The sequence below is a fragment of the Rhinolophus hipposideros genome (genome assembly GCF_964194185.1).
Source record: "Rhinolophus hipposideros genome assembly, chromosome: 7".
Lineage (NCBI taxonomy): Eukaryota > Metazoa > Chordata > Mammalia > Chiroptera > Rhinolophidae > Rhinolophus > Rhinolophus hipposideros.
Genome location: NC_138053.1, coordinates 26989040 through 27008870, shown reverse-complemented (window position 1 = coordinate 27008870; position 19831 = coordinate 26989040). Strand labels below are relative to the sequence as shown.

General features: G+C 32.3%; 1 protein-coding gene across 5 annotated transcripts in view; it reads left to right on the top strand.

Annotated features, from left to right (window-relative positions):
- The window catches only part of FER (FER tyrosine kinase), a 375071-nt gene that overhangs the window by 72782 nt on the left and 282458 nt on the right, over window positions 1-19831 (top strand). For all 5 annotated transcript variants that reach the window (XR_013993676.1, XM_081054207.1, XM_081054206.1 and 2 more), the window contains 3 exons: window positions 10064-10247; window positions 12362-12499; window positions 13088-13207. Coding sequence is in view for 4 of the 5 variants with exons in the window: in XM_081054207.1 (XP_080910333.1) it covers window positions 10064-10247; window positions 12362-12499; window positions 13088-13207 (442 nt within the window). In the remaining variant the exon portion in view is untranslated. The remainder of the gene's footprint in view (window positions 1-10063; window positions 10248-12361; window positions 12500-13087; window positions 13208-19831) is intronic.

Here is a 19831-nt window from a genome sequence, read left to right as displayed (position 1 = left end):
GAATATTTGAGGAGTGTTACCATTACCTGTGGCTGGCACTGAAGGATCCATAAAGGTATAAAGATATGAGATTAGAACAGAGAGGAAGAATGATGGTGGTGGCAAGAAAGGAGAGCGTATGTAGGATCTTGGTAGTTCCTTTAAAACACTTTGGCTCTTACTTTGAGTAAGATAGGAAGCTATTGGGTTTTGAGCTGAAGAATGACATAAAGTAACTTACATTTTCGCAGGACAGTCCTGGTAGCATTGTTGAGAATAGTCTGAGGGTAGGGGAAGGATGGAAGTAAGGAGACGAGTTACTTCCAGGCGATTGAAGGAATGATCCATGCAAGGGCTTATGCTGGTTTGGACCTGGGTGGTAGCAGCAGAGGTGATGAGAAATGGTCAAATTCTAGATATTCAATTGATTATTGTTATCTACTGTTCTTGTGCTCTATAAAATTACTGTGAATACTAAATCTGCATTAACTGAGTTAATTGCCCCTAGTGGATATAACATAAGGCGTTAGCTTCTTATAAACGGGGCCACAATATTTTTGACAGTTCATCAACACATCACCAAATACACGAAACAATGCATTGTTTTATGTGTGTTTCTTTCTATTTAAAGACACCTTCTTCAATATATATTGTTGAACCATTAACGTTAAACTCACAGCTAACAGTGCTATAACTCATAACTAAATAAGGGTGTTTAACACAGTTTTTTCTGTAAGGCACGTCACAGCCTTCTTGAGCATAAATAGCATTTCAGCACTGTGTTCAGGGCGTTTTAAACAGAAAAGTTATGAACAAAACACACAAAAAAATGCAAAACATATAGAGCTAAATAGACTGCAGAAAGCACAGTTCACAGTATGAGAGCTAAAAAAAAGCCAGTGCATAGCCTATTCACCTTCAGTTGGGAACGTGTGTGTCAGGCAACTCCTTCACCGCTTTGTGTGTGTGCATGTCTATGATTGACCTGGAAAGCACCGTGTGCATTAATTTTGGGATTACAAATAAATTTTAGGCAGTAGGTAAATTCAGGAATATTGAACATCAACTCCGTATTGATTGAAAACAGACCTTAAAGCATTTGCTCATGAATTGGATGTAGTGTACGAGAGTAAGAAGTCGAAGATGATTCCAAGACTTTTGACTTGAGAAACTGGAAGGATGACATTGTTATTAACCAAGATGGAGAAAAGTGAGGGAGGAACAGATTTGGAAGTGAAGATAAGGAGTTTGTTTTTGAGATTTTTATTAGATACCTAACTGGAGATGTCAAGTTTGTACTTGGATCTCTATTTCTGGAGAGTTCCTGGGAGAGGTATGGGATAAAAGTATGAATCTGAATGTTAGTATTTAAAGTCATGAGATTTGTTGACACACCAATGGTGTTAAGATAGAAAAAAAAAAAGAGTCCTAAAACTCAGCTCAGCAGTAAGAAATGAGGAACACGAGGAGGAACTTATAAAGAAGACCAAGATAAGAGGAAAACCAAAAGAATGTGTTATTCTGGAAGCCAAATGGGGGAAGAAAGGATTTCAAGGAAGAACAAGTGATCAAGGAGGTTGAGTATTGCTAAGACATAAGATGAGGACTAATAGTTGGATTTAGCAAACATAGGTTATCGTTTTACAAGAACAGTTTGATTGGAGCATTAGAGGAGAAAGCAAGCCTAAATGGGATGGGTTTAAAGAAAGAGTGAGAGGAAAGAAACCAATGATAACCAGTATAGACAAATCTTTTCAGGAGTTTTGCAGTAAGGGAAGAAAAAAGACAGGGAAGTACCTAAAAGAAGTAGAGTCAAGGGAGGATTTTTTAAAATATTAGGAGTTAGTACAGCTTGTTTGCTGATGAAAATGTTCCTATAGAAAAGGAAAAGCTGAATACAGTAGAATGAAGGAAGAGTTGTTGGAGCAATATCTTTGAGCAGGTGAGAGAGGATGGATCTAGTACCCAAGGGAATGGATTGGTCTTTTAGAACAAGGACAGTTTATTCATAGTGATAGTCCAAGAGAGAAGGTGAAATATTCAGCCATATACAGATAAAAGGTTAGATATGCTGCTGAGAGTTTCGCGAAGTTCTCTTAAATCGTTTCCTTTTCTTCATGGGGTTCATGGGCTCCCTCTTCACACTTACACAATTCCAAATTCAAAATCATAAGGTATAAGCAAGTGTGAGCATACAGTGAAAAGTTTTTCTCCTAAACATTACCCAGTTTATTTCTCCAAAGGCAACCAATAATATCTGTTTTTTTTCCTAGATATAGTCTATATATATCCTGTAGCTTTTAAGGCACTCATTAAGAGTATTTATTAACTTATTATATAACCTTATATATTATAGTGCATTATTAGGTTAGTGGCTGGTTGGTTATCTATGTAAATCAGTGATCTTTATACTTCCTCTTTTATAATTGTATCCTAACGTTATGATGACTGTTTTGTGAACATCTTTTTTGATTTTCTTATCAAGCATCTTTTAAGGAAGTGACTAGGTGTCCCTCATAGAACCTAGGACACCATGGAATCTGGATAAAGATCGAAAGGAGAAGTGCCCTTAATTTGTTGTAAATGTTGTTCTTCCACACACTTGACTAATCTTGTAAAGAAGAATGATAGTTTTTCTATTCATATTCCGGTTGTCTTTGTCTATTAATATTATTTATAATTGAAACATACCTGTTTTGTGAAACATATATATTAAAACCAACTTTTTTCCCCCCTTTCTATCTGGGAAGTCAGTTTTTTGATATGTAAAGAATATTAAAGAACAAATCATGAGACTTTTCATATCTAGTCTAAATCCAAATTTTTAGATTTAATGGATATTCAGATAATTTGAATTTTGATCAGATTTTCACAGCTTTCCATTTTTTACTTTTTATTTTGATATCTCAGACGTATAGTAATGTTGAAAGAATAATGCAAAAATTTTCATATACCTTTCACCTGTGTTCCCCAAATACTATTTTACCAAATTTGTTTTATCCTTGTCTTTCACTGTATGTGAGAGAGAAACTCAAACTGGCTCCTCTCTCCTTTTGGCAGGTTCCTGTCATTCATAGATGACTTATTTTCTGCCTTATCTTATACTTTTCCTGCTCTAGGTCTTGCTCCATTTCTCTAAGGAACCATGTTCCTTTTAGTGGAAAATAGTATTTAGAAACTAATATTTGGGTACTAGGTGTGCTCATTGCTGGTGCGGTGTCTTTGTTCTACGTCCACTCAAAGGACAGAGATAGGAAATAAACAAATTGTGTGCACGTGCACACACACACATACATCTATGCCTATTTCTGAATCTGTCGATTTATCTCTATTAAAACTAAAGGTTCACATTGATACTTCTAATTCCAGTCAAACATCATAGAGTTCATTCTTTCTTTTCCTATTTATGTATTCGTAAGTTCTTTTTCTGATAGTGAGAAATCTGGCTTCTGTTATTCATAATCTATATACTAATTTAATCAATCCTAAAATAACAGAAAGTAATTTCAGAAGTGCTAATTCATGCTTCTGAAAAAAGAAACTTACCAACTAGCATTCAGTATTTGTTTAGAATTCTTTTTATCTTTAGTCAAATATTTTATTTAGTCAAATTTATCCTTTTATTTAGTCCAATATTAATTTCCAAAGTTACTTTCTTCTCCACTCCTTTCAATGTGGTTATGTTATTCACTGGAAATATAGTTTGGTTCAATTCTTTCTGTTGTATCCCATTTTAAGTTGGTTTTTCCTTCTCTTATCCTTATTGATTTTGTTTGTTTGTTTGCTTCATTAATGGTTACACGTAATGGTTTCAAAAGTGAGAACTGTACAAAACTATATACTTAGAGAACTATATCTTTAATTATTTCTCTTTCTTTCTTACACACAAGCTGTGGTATTCTTTTTCACTTTGTTTTTCTACTTGATAATTGTATAGAGAAAATCATAGTATTTCAGTATGTAGATTGCTTTCTCATTCTTTATAACTGCTGTCTCGTACTTCATTATAAGTTTACTCAGCACTTTCCTGTGTGTGGATATGTCGTTTAATTCTAATTTTTCCAATTATATACACTACTACCATGAATAACCTTGTGTGTGGCGTTTTTTTCTTTTCTTTTCTTTTTTTTTTTGTAATTGGAAGAATATCTTAAGCATAAATTCCTAAAAGTGGGATTTCAGAGTAAAAAGATAAATGTTTGTGTAGTTTTGTTATTGCCAAATTTGTTTCTATAAGGATTATCAATTTGCATTTCCACCAGAAATGTGTAAAAGTATCTATTTCATGATACCCTTGCCAAAAAAGAGTGTTTGCCAGTTTGGTAAGTCAGAAATAGCATCTTGTAATTTTAATTTGTTTTATTATGAAGGCCATTGTAAAATATTTATTTTTTTGTGAATTGTGTTTTGCCAGTTTTTTTTTTCCTATTGAGTTTTGGTCTTTCTTTTCCCCTTAAAGTTTTAAGAATTTTTAAATATATTGCAACAAATAGCTCTTTTTCTGTTATACATGGTGCATATATTTTTCACTAGGTTGCTACCATCTGGCTTTTTAAATTATGTTCCCCCCCACACACACACACTCAAATGATGATGCTTTAGCTACAGATATTGCTGTGAGAAACAAACTGTCTTTATCTCTATCCCAGGAATCTTTGTGTCTTCTTTCCACATCCATGAAATCAAGGCAGACTAATTTGTTAACTTGCTAGTAGGGTAAAATCTCATACCCTTCATGTTCTTGACAAAAATGTATGTGTCCTTTCCTTATTTTTACTTGCATTTTTTTTTTCCTGAAAGATTTTAAGTTTTCCTCTCTTGCGTCTTTTTTTCTTCACAGTTTCCAAAGTTACTTCATTTTAACTATTTCTGCCACTGAAGTGTTACCTTTCTAAGACTGCTTTCCTTGCTTCTATTTATAGACCATTTAAAATTTGGATATTCTCTGCCTGTTAGTTATGCTGAGAGTGTGAGTTTTATTTTTCTTCTTTTTAAAAATATGTTTAGATATGTGGGAGATTCAGAATTATGATAGGGATAGGTTACCCTATCCCAGCCACTCAGAATCCGTACTATTCACAGCTTTGTTACATTATAGAATATAGATTTTAATATAGTATGTCATCTAATTTATAGGTTAGTAAAAGACTGAGTCAATTGAATCTAGCAATCACTATATGCAAAGAAATGGTGTTGCAGAGTTAGAGAGCTTGCTCTTTAAAGGTATTTTATGTTCAGTTTTAAAATTAAATGATTTTATTAGGTCCCTATTTTAGTTCCCTGAACAGTTTAAAACCAATAATACATGTTCAATAAATATTTCTTGATTAATATATCAAATATTCTTATACCAAGAAATTAAAAGTATTACAGTAAGACTATACCTATTGTATTTTTAATGCTTAATAGGAGCAGATGATCAAAAAAGTTTTTTTCAGCTTGCTAAATTCAGTACCTTCTTTAGACTTTGCTATTAACTGTGCATTTTGACAATTTTCTGCCATTTGATCTTCATCACAACCCAATAAATTGAAAAGAGCAGATAATTTAACTTCTAGGTTTAAAAATTAGAAGCTAAAATTAGATTGGGTTGCAGAGCTAATCAGAGGAGAAGATTAAGACAAAAACTGACTTCTTAACTTATTTTCAGAACAACACTGAGTAAAATAGGTTGCTCATTCATTATTCCCATATACATATTTGAATTTTAACTTCCAGCCAAAAAAACATATGTGGACATTTGGCCTAAGTAACATATAAATTAAGATGTGTTCCCACTCATTTTCTTCTTACTCAGAGTAATAAGTAAAAATTGTATAGTTGAGGAGGAATGTTTTGAAAGAAAGGAAAAATGTAAAACTAGAATGCTTAGTTATTCAAATCAGAGTCTACTTGCTGGCTTTCTACTATAATATTTAACAAATGGTAAACACTTCAGAAGTTTATAATAAAAAATACTTAACTTTCCAGACTTGCTTAATGAGTAGTCTAGCCTGTCTCTTGTAAATGTCAAACTTACGTAATTGAGTTTTGCTAGCCTCATAATATTGTTTATGGCATCATATGTTGTATACCCACTCTGTTATTACAAACATTAAACAGATTTGTCAACAAGTGGTGACAAAAGAATTGTAATTTGTTCTTTTGTGAATTTCATTATGTGGAGGCGGAAAAAGTTCATTATGTAGGGGAGGATTTTTTTCTTCTTTTAATTGACACATAGAACTATGACCACTCACTGCCTTGTATCATTAAAAATAACACCAAAAAGAATAAAAAAACAAAAACACACAAAAGCATACATCAACAGAGGTATAATTCTTTGTCAATGTGAATTTATTCACTGTGTGTGTTTCATATTAATTTTCAGCTCAACTGTAGTTTTATAAAAGTTAAGAAAGTATAATAGTGATCTGAGGTATTCTGAGCCAAAAAGCTTATGTGGCAAGAATTGTATTAGGTAGTTTTTTGCAATATATTTTGTCAAATAAATGGAATTTTTAAAATTTTATTTGTAACTTTGATTTTCTCATAATATTACTGTATGTTGAATTTATTTATGTAGTCTCCATGGGACCCTAAATATTTATTTTAAAATGAATCAGGAAGAAGTATAACAGAATTTGTTTCTAATCCATGCCAAGTGAGCACGTTTTTGATACTTTGTTTCCCTACAAGGGACGGAGGGTAGGAGGGAAATATAGATAGATTAATCAATTGATTGTGTAAATGTACAAGTACACATTATAACCAAACACACAAATGTATGTGAGTTGTATAGTACAACCTCCCCCCACCAAAAAAACCCTACTAAAACATACCCCCAATTTCATTTTGAAGTCCACATCTATTTTAAAATAATTTATTATTAATATTATTTTAATGTAATGGATTCTGCCTTGTATGTTTTCAAAGGCATTTAGTTTTTTCTGAATTGTGTTAATGACCATTGGTAAGCTGTTGATCATAAGATTTTGCTTATAATAGTCTTCTTCAAGTTGTCATACACCATATCTGATAAAGAAAGAAAAGTAACTGGGCACTTTTTAACTTTTCTAAGGTTGTTTTGGGTCATAAAATGTTAGTGAGCTGAGTATTGTGAATTTAGTGAATCATTTTGCACTGCCTAGAAAGACAGATGAGTAGTGTGCAGTTTAAAATCTGTACAAATAAGAGGACAGATAGGTGGTTTAAATTGTTTAAATGTCTCCATGAAAATGTTTGTGTGGAGAGCTTGACTCCGGAAGTTACATACTAAAAAATCCAATTAATAACTAAGTAGGAATAATGGAGTTTATATAAAGTGTAATATTTTTTTAAAAAGTGACATAAAATATGGAATTCACTCACTCGTTATACTTTTTAAACTTATGATGAAAATTAATAAATCAGAGTACAATACTCAAATATTCTTGCCTGGTAAATGCTTGCCTTATTTTCTTATGAATGTGTGGACTCTAGAAAACTCTTTATTATTTGGAATTATTTATCTGCATAAGTGCAATGATCTTTTGAATTGTCTGTTGTCAGAATTTGTTGGGTTGCAAGTAACAGAAACTTAAACTAGCTTAAAAATGGTGTATCAAAAGAGCAAAAAACACAAGCCTCCCCCCAAAATTAAAGACAAGGGCCTTATAAAGGGTGCTCTGGCAGCTTCTTTATTAAGTGTTTGGGGACTTTCACTATCATTCAGGCATGACTGTGACTTACCTCCCAGCCAAAGGATTGGTTCTTCTTTGGTCGGGTATGCAATTTGGATCTTGGGTGTCAGCTTCACTTAGGAGTCTCCTCCTGACTTGTGTGGGTAGGGAGAAAAAGGGGCTGTCATTTTAGAGGAAGGTTGTGGGGCTGGCCCGGGGCTGGCCATAGATATATCAATTGCATTGACTCTTGGGGACATTTTTTGAAATGTGTTTCTGCAAGAAGGATGCTAAGCAGCAATGTTTATGGGTAAGTAAATGTGGTATTCTATGACAAAACTATTATAGTGGCTGAAGATGTAGGGGACGTGTTCCTGAGAATGTTAAAAATCATTTGTGATTAGTATTAGTGAAGAGATCAATTCCTAAGTCAAAAAAAAATTATCCCTAGTGCCATACAGTACATGTTAAAACTTCTCTAGAGATTTATATTAACTGAGGCAAAAATTTCTTGGTTACTGCATGAACATTTAAAAATAATCACAATTAAACTATAAAAGAATTTTTAAAAATCACAGGGTATCCTTCATAGGGTGATACCAGTTGTGTATTTAAAAATTTGTATGATTATTTACTGGTTCATGATGTAAAATATGTAAGTATGTTATCCCTGTGGGTTATAGTCAAAAAATGAGACAACCCATTTCTTTAGTGGCTAATGTTATATTTTTATGATTCTTTCCAATAAAACTGTATTAATATATTTGCTTCCATCTTCCCACTCTAGTGTTAGGACCTCTTTCCAGTCAGCAGTGTTAGAGGTTAGAAAAGATACTCTGGTGATTAAATTATTTCCTAATCAAGTTCTTTAGGTTATAAAGTGAATTAGGTTATCTAGGGCAACATTTTGTGAATAACCTGAACAGTTATTAATATCACCATATGCAGAAACCAGCTAATGGGGTATGGCTAGAGAATTACACTCTGTGAAATAATTATGTGCTGCTTCTGAGGAGAAGTCAGTGGTGGTTCTAGTATTTGGAAATGCTAGAGTTCGTTGGTCATAGAGACATACCAGTCTGCTGGAAAGATTTGTTTCCTTTTCCACCAGCTGGATGTAGTTCCTGTGCCTCATTAGAGGGTGATGGGAAAACCAAGGGAATTCTTCTTCTGTTGCTCTCCTTGGGTGTTGTCTGGGGAGATCTGAGGTCTCCTTTCTCTGCAGAAACTCTTTTTCTCTGCTTTTGGCGCTGGACTGGAGATATTCTCTGATAGGGAATGTTTTTCTGATTCCTATCCATAGGGAATACTCAGGTGCTGAGCCCAAACCGAGTGGCAGCAGAGGAGAGCCTCCAGTGTCAAAAATTCTCAACATAAGATCTATTTGGGGAGAGATTCATTTAGAGAACTGTTTGGAAAGAGGGAAAAAATTAATAAATATTTGGAAAAATGTATTCCCTAAATCTAAATAGTTGACATGAAGTACTACTTCAGTTTACATGAAAAATTGAAGATCTACTTAACATTTTTATTTATTTGTAGACATTTGTTTCTATTATCAATCTGTAAATGTTTTCTGAATGATTTTATTAAAGGAACCACAAAAAGTTCTAGTTTATAATATTACCTCCTAGACTTCTCCCACACCAAGTCTTGATTTCCATGTCACTTGCAACCTAAAATTGCCGTATTTAGATGGACATATTTCCTTGGCTTCCTCAAAATTGGCTTTGAGCTTATTTGTTTGCTTGCCCATGTAACATTGTTTATCCTTTCCCTGTTTTCACTCAGAATTTCAAGTCATCAATGAGCTTTATGTCAAGGACTCTGTGTCACCAAACCCTGAATTCCCAATGTTTAGCACAGTTCCTGGTGGTGATCAGTTAATAATATTCATTGAATGAAAGGAAGGGAGAAAGGCAGAAAGAATGAGTGAGAGGGAGGAACTATGGTCTAGTGTGTCTTTCATATACCTTTCGAGACTTGTCTCATCTTTGAAGGTCTGTTTTCTCCACAAAGTATCCTGTGTCTTCCCTTGTCTTTATTGATACCTGAAATATAGCCCTCAAAATTTAGCATTATTTACAAATTTTCTGGTTTTCTGGGTTATACAGTTTGGTGTGCACTCTTGTTTTAAATTAGGGTAAGCTCTTGAACATGAGAAGGATCATATATTTGTATAATTGTATTCAAAAATTGTACATTATCCTTCATTCATCAAACATTTACTGTAATGCATGCCTCCTTCAGAGCAGCCTCTGTGCAAAGTATTAGCAAATAAACAGCACTCTGCATAGAGGTAAACACATAGTATACTTTCAGTAAACTTTTAATTATTCATAATATATGTGAAATAACATAAAATAATGGCAACGCAGTTGCACACCGTGCAGATAAAACTTTTAAATTATATCTTTGCTAACTTTCTTCGATGATCTCTTCAGGGAAAGAAACTGAAAAGGCCAAGGAACGTTATGACAAAGCTACAATGAAACTTCATACATTGCATAATCAGTATGTATTGGCATTAAAAGGGGCCCAGCTTCATCAGAATCAGTATTATGATACCACACTTCCTCTGCTTCTGGACTCCTTACAGAAGATGCAAGAAGAAATGATAAAAGCACTGTAAGATATCTCTCATTAGATATAAAATGATTTCATTTCATAAAATGATTTTAACATTATTTTTTGTCCTAGTTAAGCTCTTATATAAAAGTTGTCTATGCTTTGTAAACTTCCTTATTGACCCAGCCCAGCCCAATGGGTGTTTTAGACCTGTTTTACTTTGTTCCTTTTTGATTGTTACTTATGGTGCCCTTCATTTTATGTTCATCTCCTAAACCTTCTAGCTAGCTTCCCAAATCATCCTTCTTTTTGTATGTTTTTGTTTTGCTCCAATTAACTAGAAATTTATATGAAAAAACATTTATTAGTTGCCAAGTGTTAAGAAGTGGATGTCTGTCTCCAGAGGGTTGGGTATTTAAATCTTGAGCAACTGAAAAGCCAGAAGCAAAGAATTTTCTGAAGGTTTATTTGTCATCTTTTTGTATGAAATTAAAATAACAAATATTTGTTAAAGTTCTACTATGCAAAACACATTGCTTGGTGCTTCTTGGGGATACAGAGATGAGTAGGCCACGATTTTTGCTTTCAAGGAGCTAACAATATACTTTGGTCAAATGCACACATGTGGACTATACAGATTGATTCAAGACAACAGAAAAAGACAAACTGCCTTTGGTAGACTTCATTAGCTGGTTTAGAAGATTTCCCCATTTTCTCCAAAAGAAGATCAATGTTTTTAGTCAATTTAAATACGTAAACATCTAAGAATATTGATAAAATAGTGAAATACCTACTTAATATATTTAATTCATAAATTTAGTTATGTCTACTTTAAAGGCATATTGTTGATTCATAAATATTTCTTTTCCTACTCGTGTAATGAATCAATATTTTTTCAAATGAATCTTCACATGAATCTTTAATAATGGTATCTTCATCATCACTAGAACATTTTTTGAGACATAGAATAGTTTCCCACAGCATATTATCTTTACTTTCTAATAAATTATTTTAGATCTAGCATTTCAAAAATCCAAATTCAGATATGATAACATCACTTAAATTGAATCTCATGTTGCAAATATTCATATAACATTAGGAGACTTCATCCATTTTCCCGCTCATTTGTCTTAGAGGTGAATATTAATGATTTCTACATCATAACCACTTACTGTATTGCTTTATAAGAGTTACCTAGATAAGCTCACTTACATTTGTATCATTCAGTACTTTCAATTACGATGCTGTAACCCCAGTGATATTTACTAAACATCTTAAATTTCTCTGTATCTCCCCCTTTTTAAAATTTGTGTCAGATAATTTCTGTAATCATTCCAAACCACATGGCTTGGAGCAGTTTAAATCTATTCTTTTTTTTATAACCCAAACAGTATTTGGCTATTTAAAATAAAGTAATTGAGATAATAATTCACAGTAAGAGAAATGGTGTAATGATTTTGGAAAAAACAAACAAACAATGCCTTATATTTATATATTTGGGCATATGCAGGGTAAGCCTATCTGTCCACACTTGTTGAGGCCACTAATAACCAATGGTATATTTTTATAGCATAGCATTCTTAAGTTGGGGATTGGGTCTTTGAAACAGACTAGTTTTTGCTTTTTATTTCATTAGGTAGGGCTAATAAATTTTATGACATTTTTTGCTTCTGACTGGAGGTCAGGAGAAGAGATCTACATGTCACTGAAGGTAGAGAACCAGTTGAACTCTCTAATTCAGTATATAGAAAAGAGTAGAGGCCCAGAGGCAAGGGAAGAACTAAGTGATTAAGGAAGTGGCAGACACTGGGAAGAAATGTTAAAGTCAGGAGTTGATCCACAGTTCCATGTTCTGGAAACCAATATTTCTATGATAGTATTTAGAAATAGAAAGTGGTTAACACTTACCTTACATTTAGACATCTCCAATACATGTTGGAGAAGGTAATGCATTTTTTCTATATAATTTGCAGTTCTTATATCAAATGTAAATTGTTAATCTGTGCATTTGTATAATCCCTTCACTTTACTATCCAGGTATATGAAAACGTGGTATGTGAAATCACCATCTATAAATACTGATATTACATTTCTTATGTTTATTGTTCTGAATCGGTTTGGTTCTATGAGTTCTTGATAAATGTAAAAATGTAAAATTTTATTTTTGTTTTCAGAAAAGGTATATTTGATGAATACAGCCAGATAACTAGTCTTGTTACAGAGGAAATAGTGAATGTCCATAAAGAGATTCAAATGTCGGTGGAGCAGATAGACCCTAGCACAGAATACAATAATTTCATAGATGTTCACAGGTATGTATATTTTCATTCTTCTTTCAGTATTGATGACAGTATTATTTTTTCTATCATATAATACTTAACCAAGTTAAAATAAGAAATATTGAAGAACTTGTTAGACATTGGATATTTCAGATAAACTTGTCTGCTTTTAATTATTTTCAAAGTCCTTTCTCAATGATATAACAATTACATAATGATTTTTAAAATGTTCTCAGTCGTGACCACATTATTGCTTAAATCCATATTTAATCTATGCAATTATATTTTCTTTTTAAGACTCACATAATAATACTATGACACTGTGTATTAAACTTTATAATGTACCAATTACTTTTCCATGCATCCATCATCTTATTTTATACTCATTACCGTTGTGACAGGAATAAAACCAGTTAATATCTGTAGTCTATAAGTGAGGAAATTAAGGCCGAAATTACGTGACTAGATTTTTGATGCCTGGAGTTTAATTTGATTATTCTATTTGTGTTTATGCTACTTTGTTAACGTAATTTTGGATGAGAAAAAATATTCTGCCTTTGGCTAAGTTATATTATGATAAGATATTCATATTGATCAAAATTATTTGGCATGCTTTACTAGAACATCAGCTGCTAAAGAACAAGAAATTGAGTTTGATCCTTCCTTACTAGAAGACAATGAAAATCTTCAGGCAAATGAGATTATGTGGAATAATTTAACAGCAGAAAGTTTGCAAGCAATGTAAGTATTTGAAAAGTCTGAGCAGTTTAAATTATTTATTTATAGTTGTCCATTATCAGATTTAAAATACCAATTTTTATTTTTTGCAAATAATGAAAAGTAAAAATAAACTTGTTTGGTGAGAATAAAGTATTTTGAGAAATATGTTAACTTTTCTCATTATCCACTAATTTTGGTATTCTGAAAAAATCCAAATTCTGTATTCATCTAGTGATTGCTAATATCTTATATTGAAATAATGCTTTATTCTTTTCAAAACGTATTCTTGTTTTTTAAAACATATCATCCTCAAAACTTATTGGCAGAACTATTTTGGAAATGAGGACACTGAGTATTATAAATAAGAGACCCATAGATGTCAGCAGCATTCATTCAGTATAAAAATTTGACTTTTAATTGAATTCTTCTCTCTTTAAGCAGGGATGTCTTCTAGCAGGGATGTCTGTAGGCTAGTAAATCAATTCCTTCTTCACTTTGTTCTTGCTGTTGCATAAAATTTTAAGAGTTTTGAGAAATCTTAATTTTTTTTTTAGTCCTCAAATATTAAAGCCTATTAATAGTACATTTTTAAATTTAGAAAACATGATTAAGGCATTCTACTTTTAAATATTTAACCTATCTCTTGATTTTTTTCAGGAGCAACACAAAGAAATGTATCTATTAATAAGCACTGTATGTACTTGTTTCTGTGTCAGAACCACAGCTAGAAATGATTATGCACTCATTTTCTCTTCAATATTGGGCATGTTGTATCATCTGACCTGTTGGAAGTTTACCTCAAAAGTTTCAGCCAAAAGTGCCCATCTAATATAATTAAACAATCTCTATTGTTCAGTAACATTGTAATATTGTAGATAAGTAACTGAGTGGTAGGATCCTGGGACTAGCTCTTGGAAAGGAGTTTAATATCTTTAAAGTTGGCCAGATGGGATTGAAGAAACTAACAAATACTTGTTGAATCACCTGTGCAAGATGAAGGCTCAATAATTATGGTGGATTGACTGTTGATGAGAGGAATGGAGGCATGGGAGTACCCTGCATTAGAAGTGTTTCCTAGTAGCCATATTGGGATTCTTGAAGCTGTCCTCCAAGATTTGAGGCCCTAGATATACTGTTAACAATGTCAGTTATCTCTAAACAGTGGTTCTCACCCTGGGTGACTTTATCCCCTGGGGAAATTTGACAATATCTGGAGACCTTTTTATTTATCAGGTGGGAAGGTATGTAATGGGTAGAAGCCATGGATGCTGCTGAACATCCTACAGTGTACAGGACAGCATCCTACAACAAAGAATTATCTGGTGAAAATGTCAGCAGTGCTGAGGTTGACAAACTGCTCTAAACAGTAGAGTTGAATGTATGGTGTAAAATGGATGGTAGAGTTTCTCAAATTCTGTTTCTTAATTCCTGTGCTGCTTGATGAAGGAATATGACAGAAATTACTCCTGTTTTTCTTTTTAAATTATTATATTGCTTTCCCAAAATTTATTTATGGATCAAAATATATTTATTGTGTATTTAAGATTGCAAGGGTTAATACTTTCAAGGACTTTATACCAAAATTGATCAATTTATTTTAATAAACACCGAGCAAGAATGAGCATATAGATATTGGATATTAATGTTGTAAAATTAAAAATAGCTACCTTTTATAAGCTTATGTAAAATAAGGGATTTTGTAGCCAAAGAAGAATTTGTTTTATTGCTTTTCGGGGTATAATGAGAGCAAAACTAGTTATACTCATAAATCATTATTTCTTAATTATGTTGATGAAATGAACAAAAGTATAATAAGTTAAGGATAATAAATCTTTGATAATGTGATAGATTTACTTGCTTACATCTTACTGAGGCACAACTTTAGCTACATTTCATTCAGCAGTGTCTAAATTCAGGATATGAGTTTAAGATTAGGCTTTCCTCTGATCATGGCATTGTACACCAGAAGCTAAACATTAATGAATGCCAACTATAATTTTATATATATAATGTGATGGCTCGATGTGAGGTCGGAGGGATAGTGGATGGGGGAAGGGTGTTTCACAGTGTGAGGGATATAAATGATGAACGTCTTGTACACCTTGTCTTGTACACCTGAAACTAATAAAAAAAAAAGATTTAACAAAGACTTCAAAGTAACCATTGTAAATATGTTCAGAGAACTAAAATAAATCATATTTAAGGAATTAAAGGAAGATATGAAGACAATGTCTCATCTAATAGAGAATATTAATAAATAAATGATTTTAAAAGAACCAAATGGAAATTCTAGAGTCAAAAGGTACAAAACGGAGACAAGAAAAAATCATTAGAGGGGCTCAATAGTAGATTTGAATTGGCAGGCAAAAGAATCAGTAAACTCTAAAACAGAGCAATATTGATTATACAGTCTGAACACATAGAGAAAAAAGAATGAGGCAAATAAACATTGCCTCAGAGAAATGTGGACATCATCAAATACATTAACATACATGTAATGGGAATAGGAGAAGAGGAGAAGAAGGAACAGAAAAAAACATATAAAAAATAATGGCTGAAAAACTTAAATTCCATGAAAAACATGGCTCTACGTATCCAAGAACCTGAACAAATTCAAAGAAGGATAAATACAAAAAGGTACACAGCCAGAAACATCACAAATTATTTTTTTAAACTTTATTGAGGAATAATTATCAAATATAATTATATATGTTAAAAGTGTATGATGTGATGATTTGACACATGTATGCATTGTGTAATGATTACCAAAACCAAGATAATTAACACATCCATTAAATCACATAATTAACAACAACAAAAAAAGATTAGGCTTTCCTCAAGAATTTTATTCCAAGAATGAGTTATTCAATGTGTCTATTGAGACTGTTGAGATAATCTAAGGTAATTACATTAATATATATGTGCATGTGTGTATATATGTACATATGTACGTATAAGAGACAAATCTTTCTATACATCATATATATCCATATATTAGTGGAATTACCTTATATTGCCTACAAGTATGCAAAGATATGTATACAAGAATAATATAGTGGGTTGCCTGGAACTGAATCCTGACAGTATGGCTTATTATCATTGTGAAACTAGACAGAATATTTAATGCTTTTGTATCTCATTTTTCTTAATTGTAAAATGGTAATAATAATGGCATCCAATTCACAATGTTGTGAAGATTGTTACACGCGTGAATTAATGTAGAATGCTTTGAATAGTCCTTGGCACATAGTAGGCTCTATGTATTAATTTTTTGTTTTGTTGTGTTTTATTGCTTGAGGTGGTTTTATACATTAAGGAGTGTGTGCATAGTGCTTAAGTTCTTCAAGGCCTTTGAAAATATTTGCGATCTGAAACTTTTTTGTTAGTTCCAAAAGATGAAAAGAAACTGTTATAAGGTATAATATGTCACCTTCATTAATTATTAAACTCAGTGTACACAAAAATATTACAAACAATTTGTAGATTAAATTTTTTCACTTTTTAATATCTGCATAAGAATGAGAGTTTCTGAGAAATCACTTATATATATATATGTAATGTGTATTTTATATATATATATATATATATATATATATATATATATATATATGTGATATTATTTGGATAGAGGCCAGGGACTACAAAAGTCTCAATACAGTCCTTTTGCTTTGGCAGAACACTGGAAACACCTTAAATATTCATCAATAAGGGGTTGGTTAAATGAATTATGGTATATTCATACTATTTCCACAAGTTTTCCATTATGCAGGTTTTAAATAATACAAGATATATAGCTTGTTAATATGATATGGTTGTACGGAAAGATATCCCAAGTATATGATAAAGAGCAAAAACAAGTTACAGAACAGTATTTATGGACTGAGCCTATTAATTAAAAAATAGTACATATATATGTTTATATAAACATAGAATATATCTTGAAATGGAGGTCAATGGATGGAGTAAGTTGGAAAGCATGTTGGGGCCAATGTTTATAATAAGGTTAAATACATGTGTTTTTTTTTTTTTTTGGTAATTTTTTATTGTGGTAAAATATATCTAGCATAAAACTTGCCATTTGAACCATTTTTAAGTTCATAATTCAGTGGCGTTAATTACATACACTATGTTGTACAACCATCACCATTATGTATTTCTAAAATTTTTCATCACCCTTGACAGAAGCTCTGTAATTACCATTAAACAATGACTCCCCATTCCTCCTTACCTTCAGCCTGTGGTAATCTCTTACCTACTTTATATCTCTATGAATTTGCCTAGTCTAGACGTTTCATATAAATGGAAGCAAAGCACATAATATCTGTTATTTTGTTTCTGGCTTATTTCACTTAGCACATTGTTTTCAAGATTTGTTCATGTTGTAGCATGTATATGAACATTCCTTTTTATGGCAGAATAATATTCCACTGTACCTATATACCACATATTGTTTGTCCATTTATCTGTTAGTGAACACTTGGGTTGTTTCTACCTTTTGGCTATTGTGAATAATGCTGCTATGAGCATTGATGTACAATTATATGTTTGAGTCCCTGTTTTCAGTCATTTGGGGTATATAACAGTAGAATTGCTGGGTCATATAGAAATTCTATGTTTAGTTTTTTGAGGAACTGCCAAACTATTTTCCACAGTGGTTGCACCATTTTACATTGCTGTCAGCAGCGTACGAGGGTTTCAGTTTATCCACATTCTTGACAATGCTTGTTATTTACTGGTTGTTTTTTTTTGTATTATACACATCATAGTAAGTATGAGGTAATATTTTGATTTTGATTTGCATTTCCCTAACGACTAGTGATGTTGAGCATCTTTTTGTGTGCTTATTGGCTATTTGTACATCTTTGGAGAAATGTTTTTTCAAGTCTTTTGCCCATTTTTAAGTTGGGTTGTCTTTTGGTTGTTGAGATTAGGAGTTCTGTATATATTCTGAATATTAAACCCTTATTAGATATATGATTTACAAGTATTTTCTCTCATTCTGCAGGTTGTCTTTTCACTTCTTTATAATGTCCTTTGATACAGAAAAGTGTTAAATTTTGAAGTCCAATTTATATTTTAAAAGGCTTTATACAATATACTTGTTATTTTTAAAACTAAAAATAATTAAATTTTCTTTTTTTTTATTAAATTTATTGGGGTGACAATTGTTAGTAAATTTACATAGATTTTAAGTGTACAATTCTGTATTACATCGTCTATAAATCCCATTGTGTGTTCACCACCCAGAGTCAGTTCTCCTTCCATCACCATATATTTGATCCCCTTTACCCTCATCATCCACCCCCACCCCCTTACCCTCTGGTAACCACTAAATTATTGTCTGTGTCTATGAGTTTTTCTTTCTTATTTGTTTGTCTTGTTCTTTTTGGTTTATATACCACATATCAGTGAAATCATAGGGTTCTCTGCTTTGTCTGTCTGACTTATTTCACTTAGCATTATACTCTCAAGATCCATCCATGTTGTCACAAATGCTCCTATATCATCTTTCCTTAACGCGGAATAGTATTCCATTGTGTATATATACCACAACTTCTTTATCCATTCATCTATTGAAGGACATTTTGGTTGTTTCCATGTCTTGGCCACCGTAAACAAAGCTGCAATGAACATTGTCTCTATAGGGAAATGCTTTCAGATTTTTTGGGTAAATACCCAGGAGAGCGATTGCTGGGTCATATGGTAATTCTATTCGTAATTTCTTGAGAAACCTCCACACTGCCTTCCATAACGGCTGCAAAATACATGTGGTTTTATTTCTCATTTTTTTGCCTTTTTTGTTAGCATGACTCTCTCCAGAATATTAGGTATTTATTTTCCTTCCCATTGCGTCTGTTCCATATCCTTTCTCTATGCATTTGTTCCCGAATCATTTTGCTTTATATTGTTTTAGAATAAAACACTCTCAAAAGCTCTATATGAAAATGCTAATATATTATGGCCCGTGCTTTCTTATGTTCTACATTTTTCCTTAGCTTGTTTAAATGCTGTAATGCATTAATAAGGAATGATGTTAAGGAAAGCTTCAGAAACATTTTTCTTTTTTGCTTTGTATTCTTTTATGTTTGTTTAAGAGATGGATTACCCTGTTCTTTGTGAAAAGTTACATTAGTTTAGAAGTGAGAATCATTAATTTCTGACTCCTGGAGAATTTTTCTATAAATAGGAGTCATACTGGCAATCTGCCAGCCTGCTGATTAGCAGTGAGTGTGAAACAAAGAGAAAATTGGAGCACATTTCTCTTGGACTCTTCAAGATTCTTGGCTAGATTTCAGATGTTGTGAATGATTAATTAACATCTTTGTTGAATGAGTGAGTAAATGAAGACTGGAGAGATTTGAGGGAGTTTCTGAATAGTGGATCTCATATTTGGCTTCATATTAGTATCACTTAGGGAGCTTTAAAAAAATGCTGATGCCTGGGACCCAACCCAAACCAACTAAATCATATTTTCAGAGGGTAAGATCCAGACATTGGAATTTTTGGTACACTTTTCAGGTGATTTTAATGTGCAGACGGGATTGAAAATCTCTGCCATAAGCCCACTAAAATTGTTTGTAGAAAAGAGTGTGTTGCTTTCTGAGGGGAGGTCCAAGCAAATTTTCAGAGGGTTTCATGACCCCA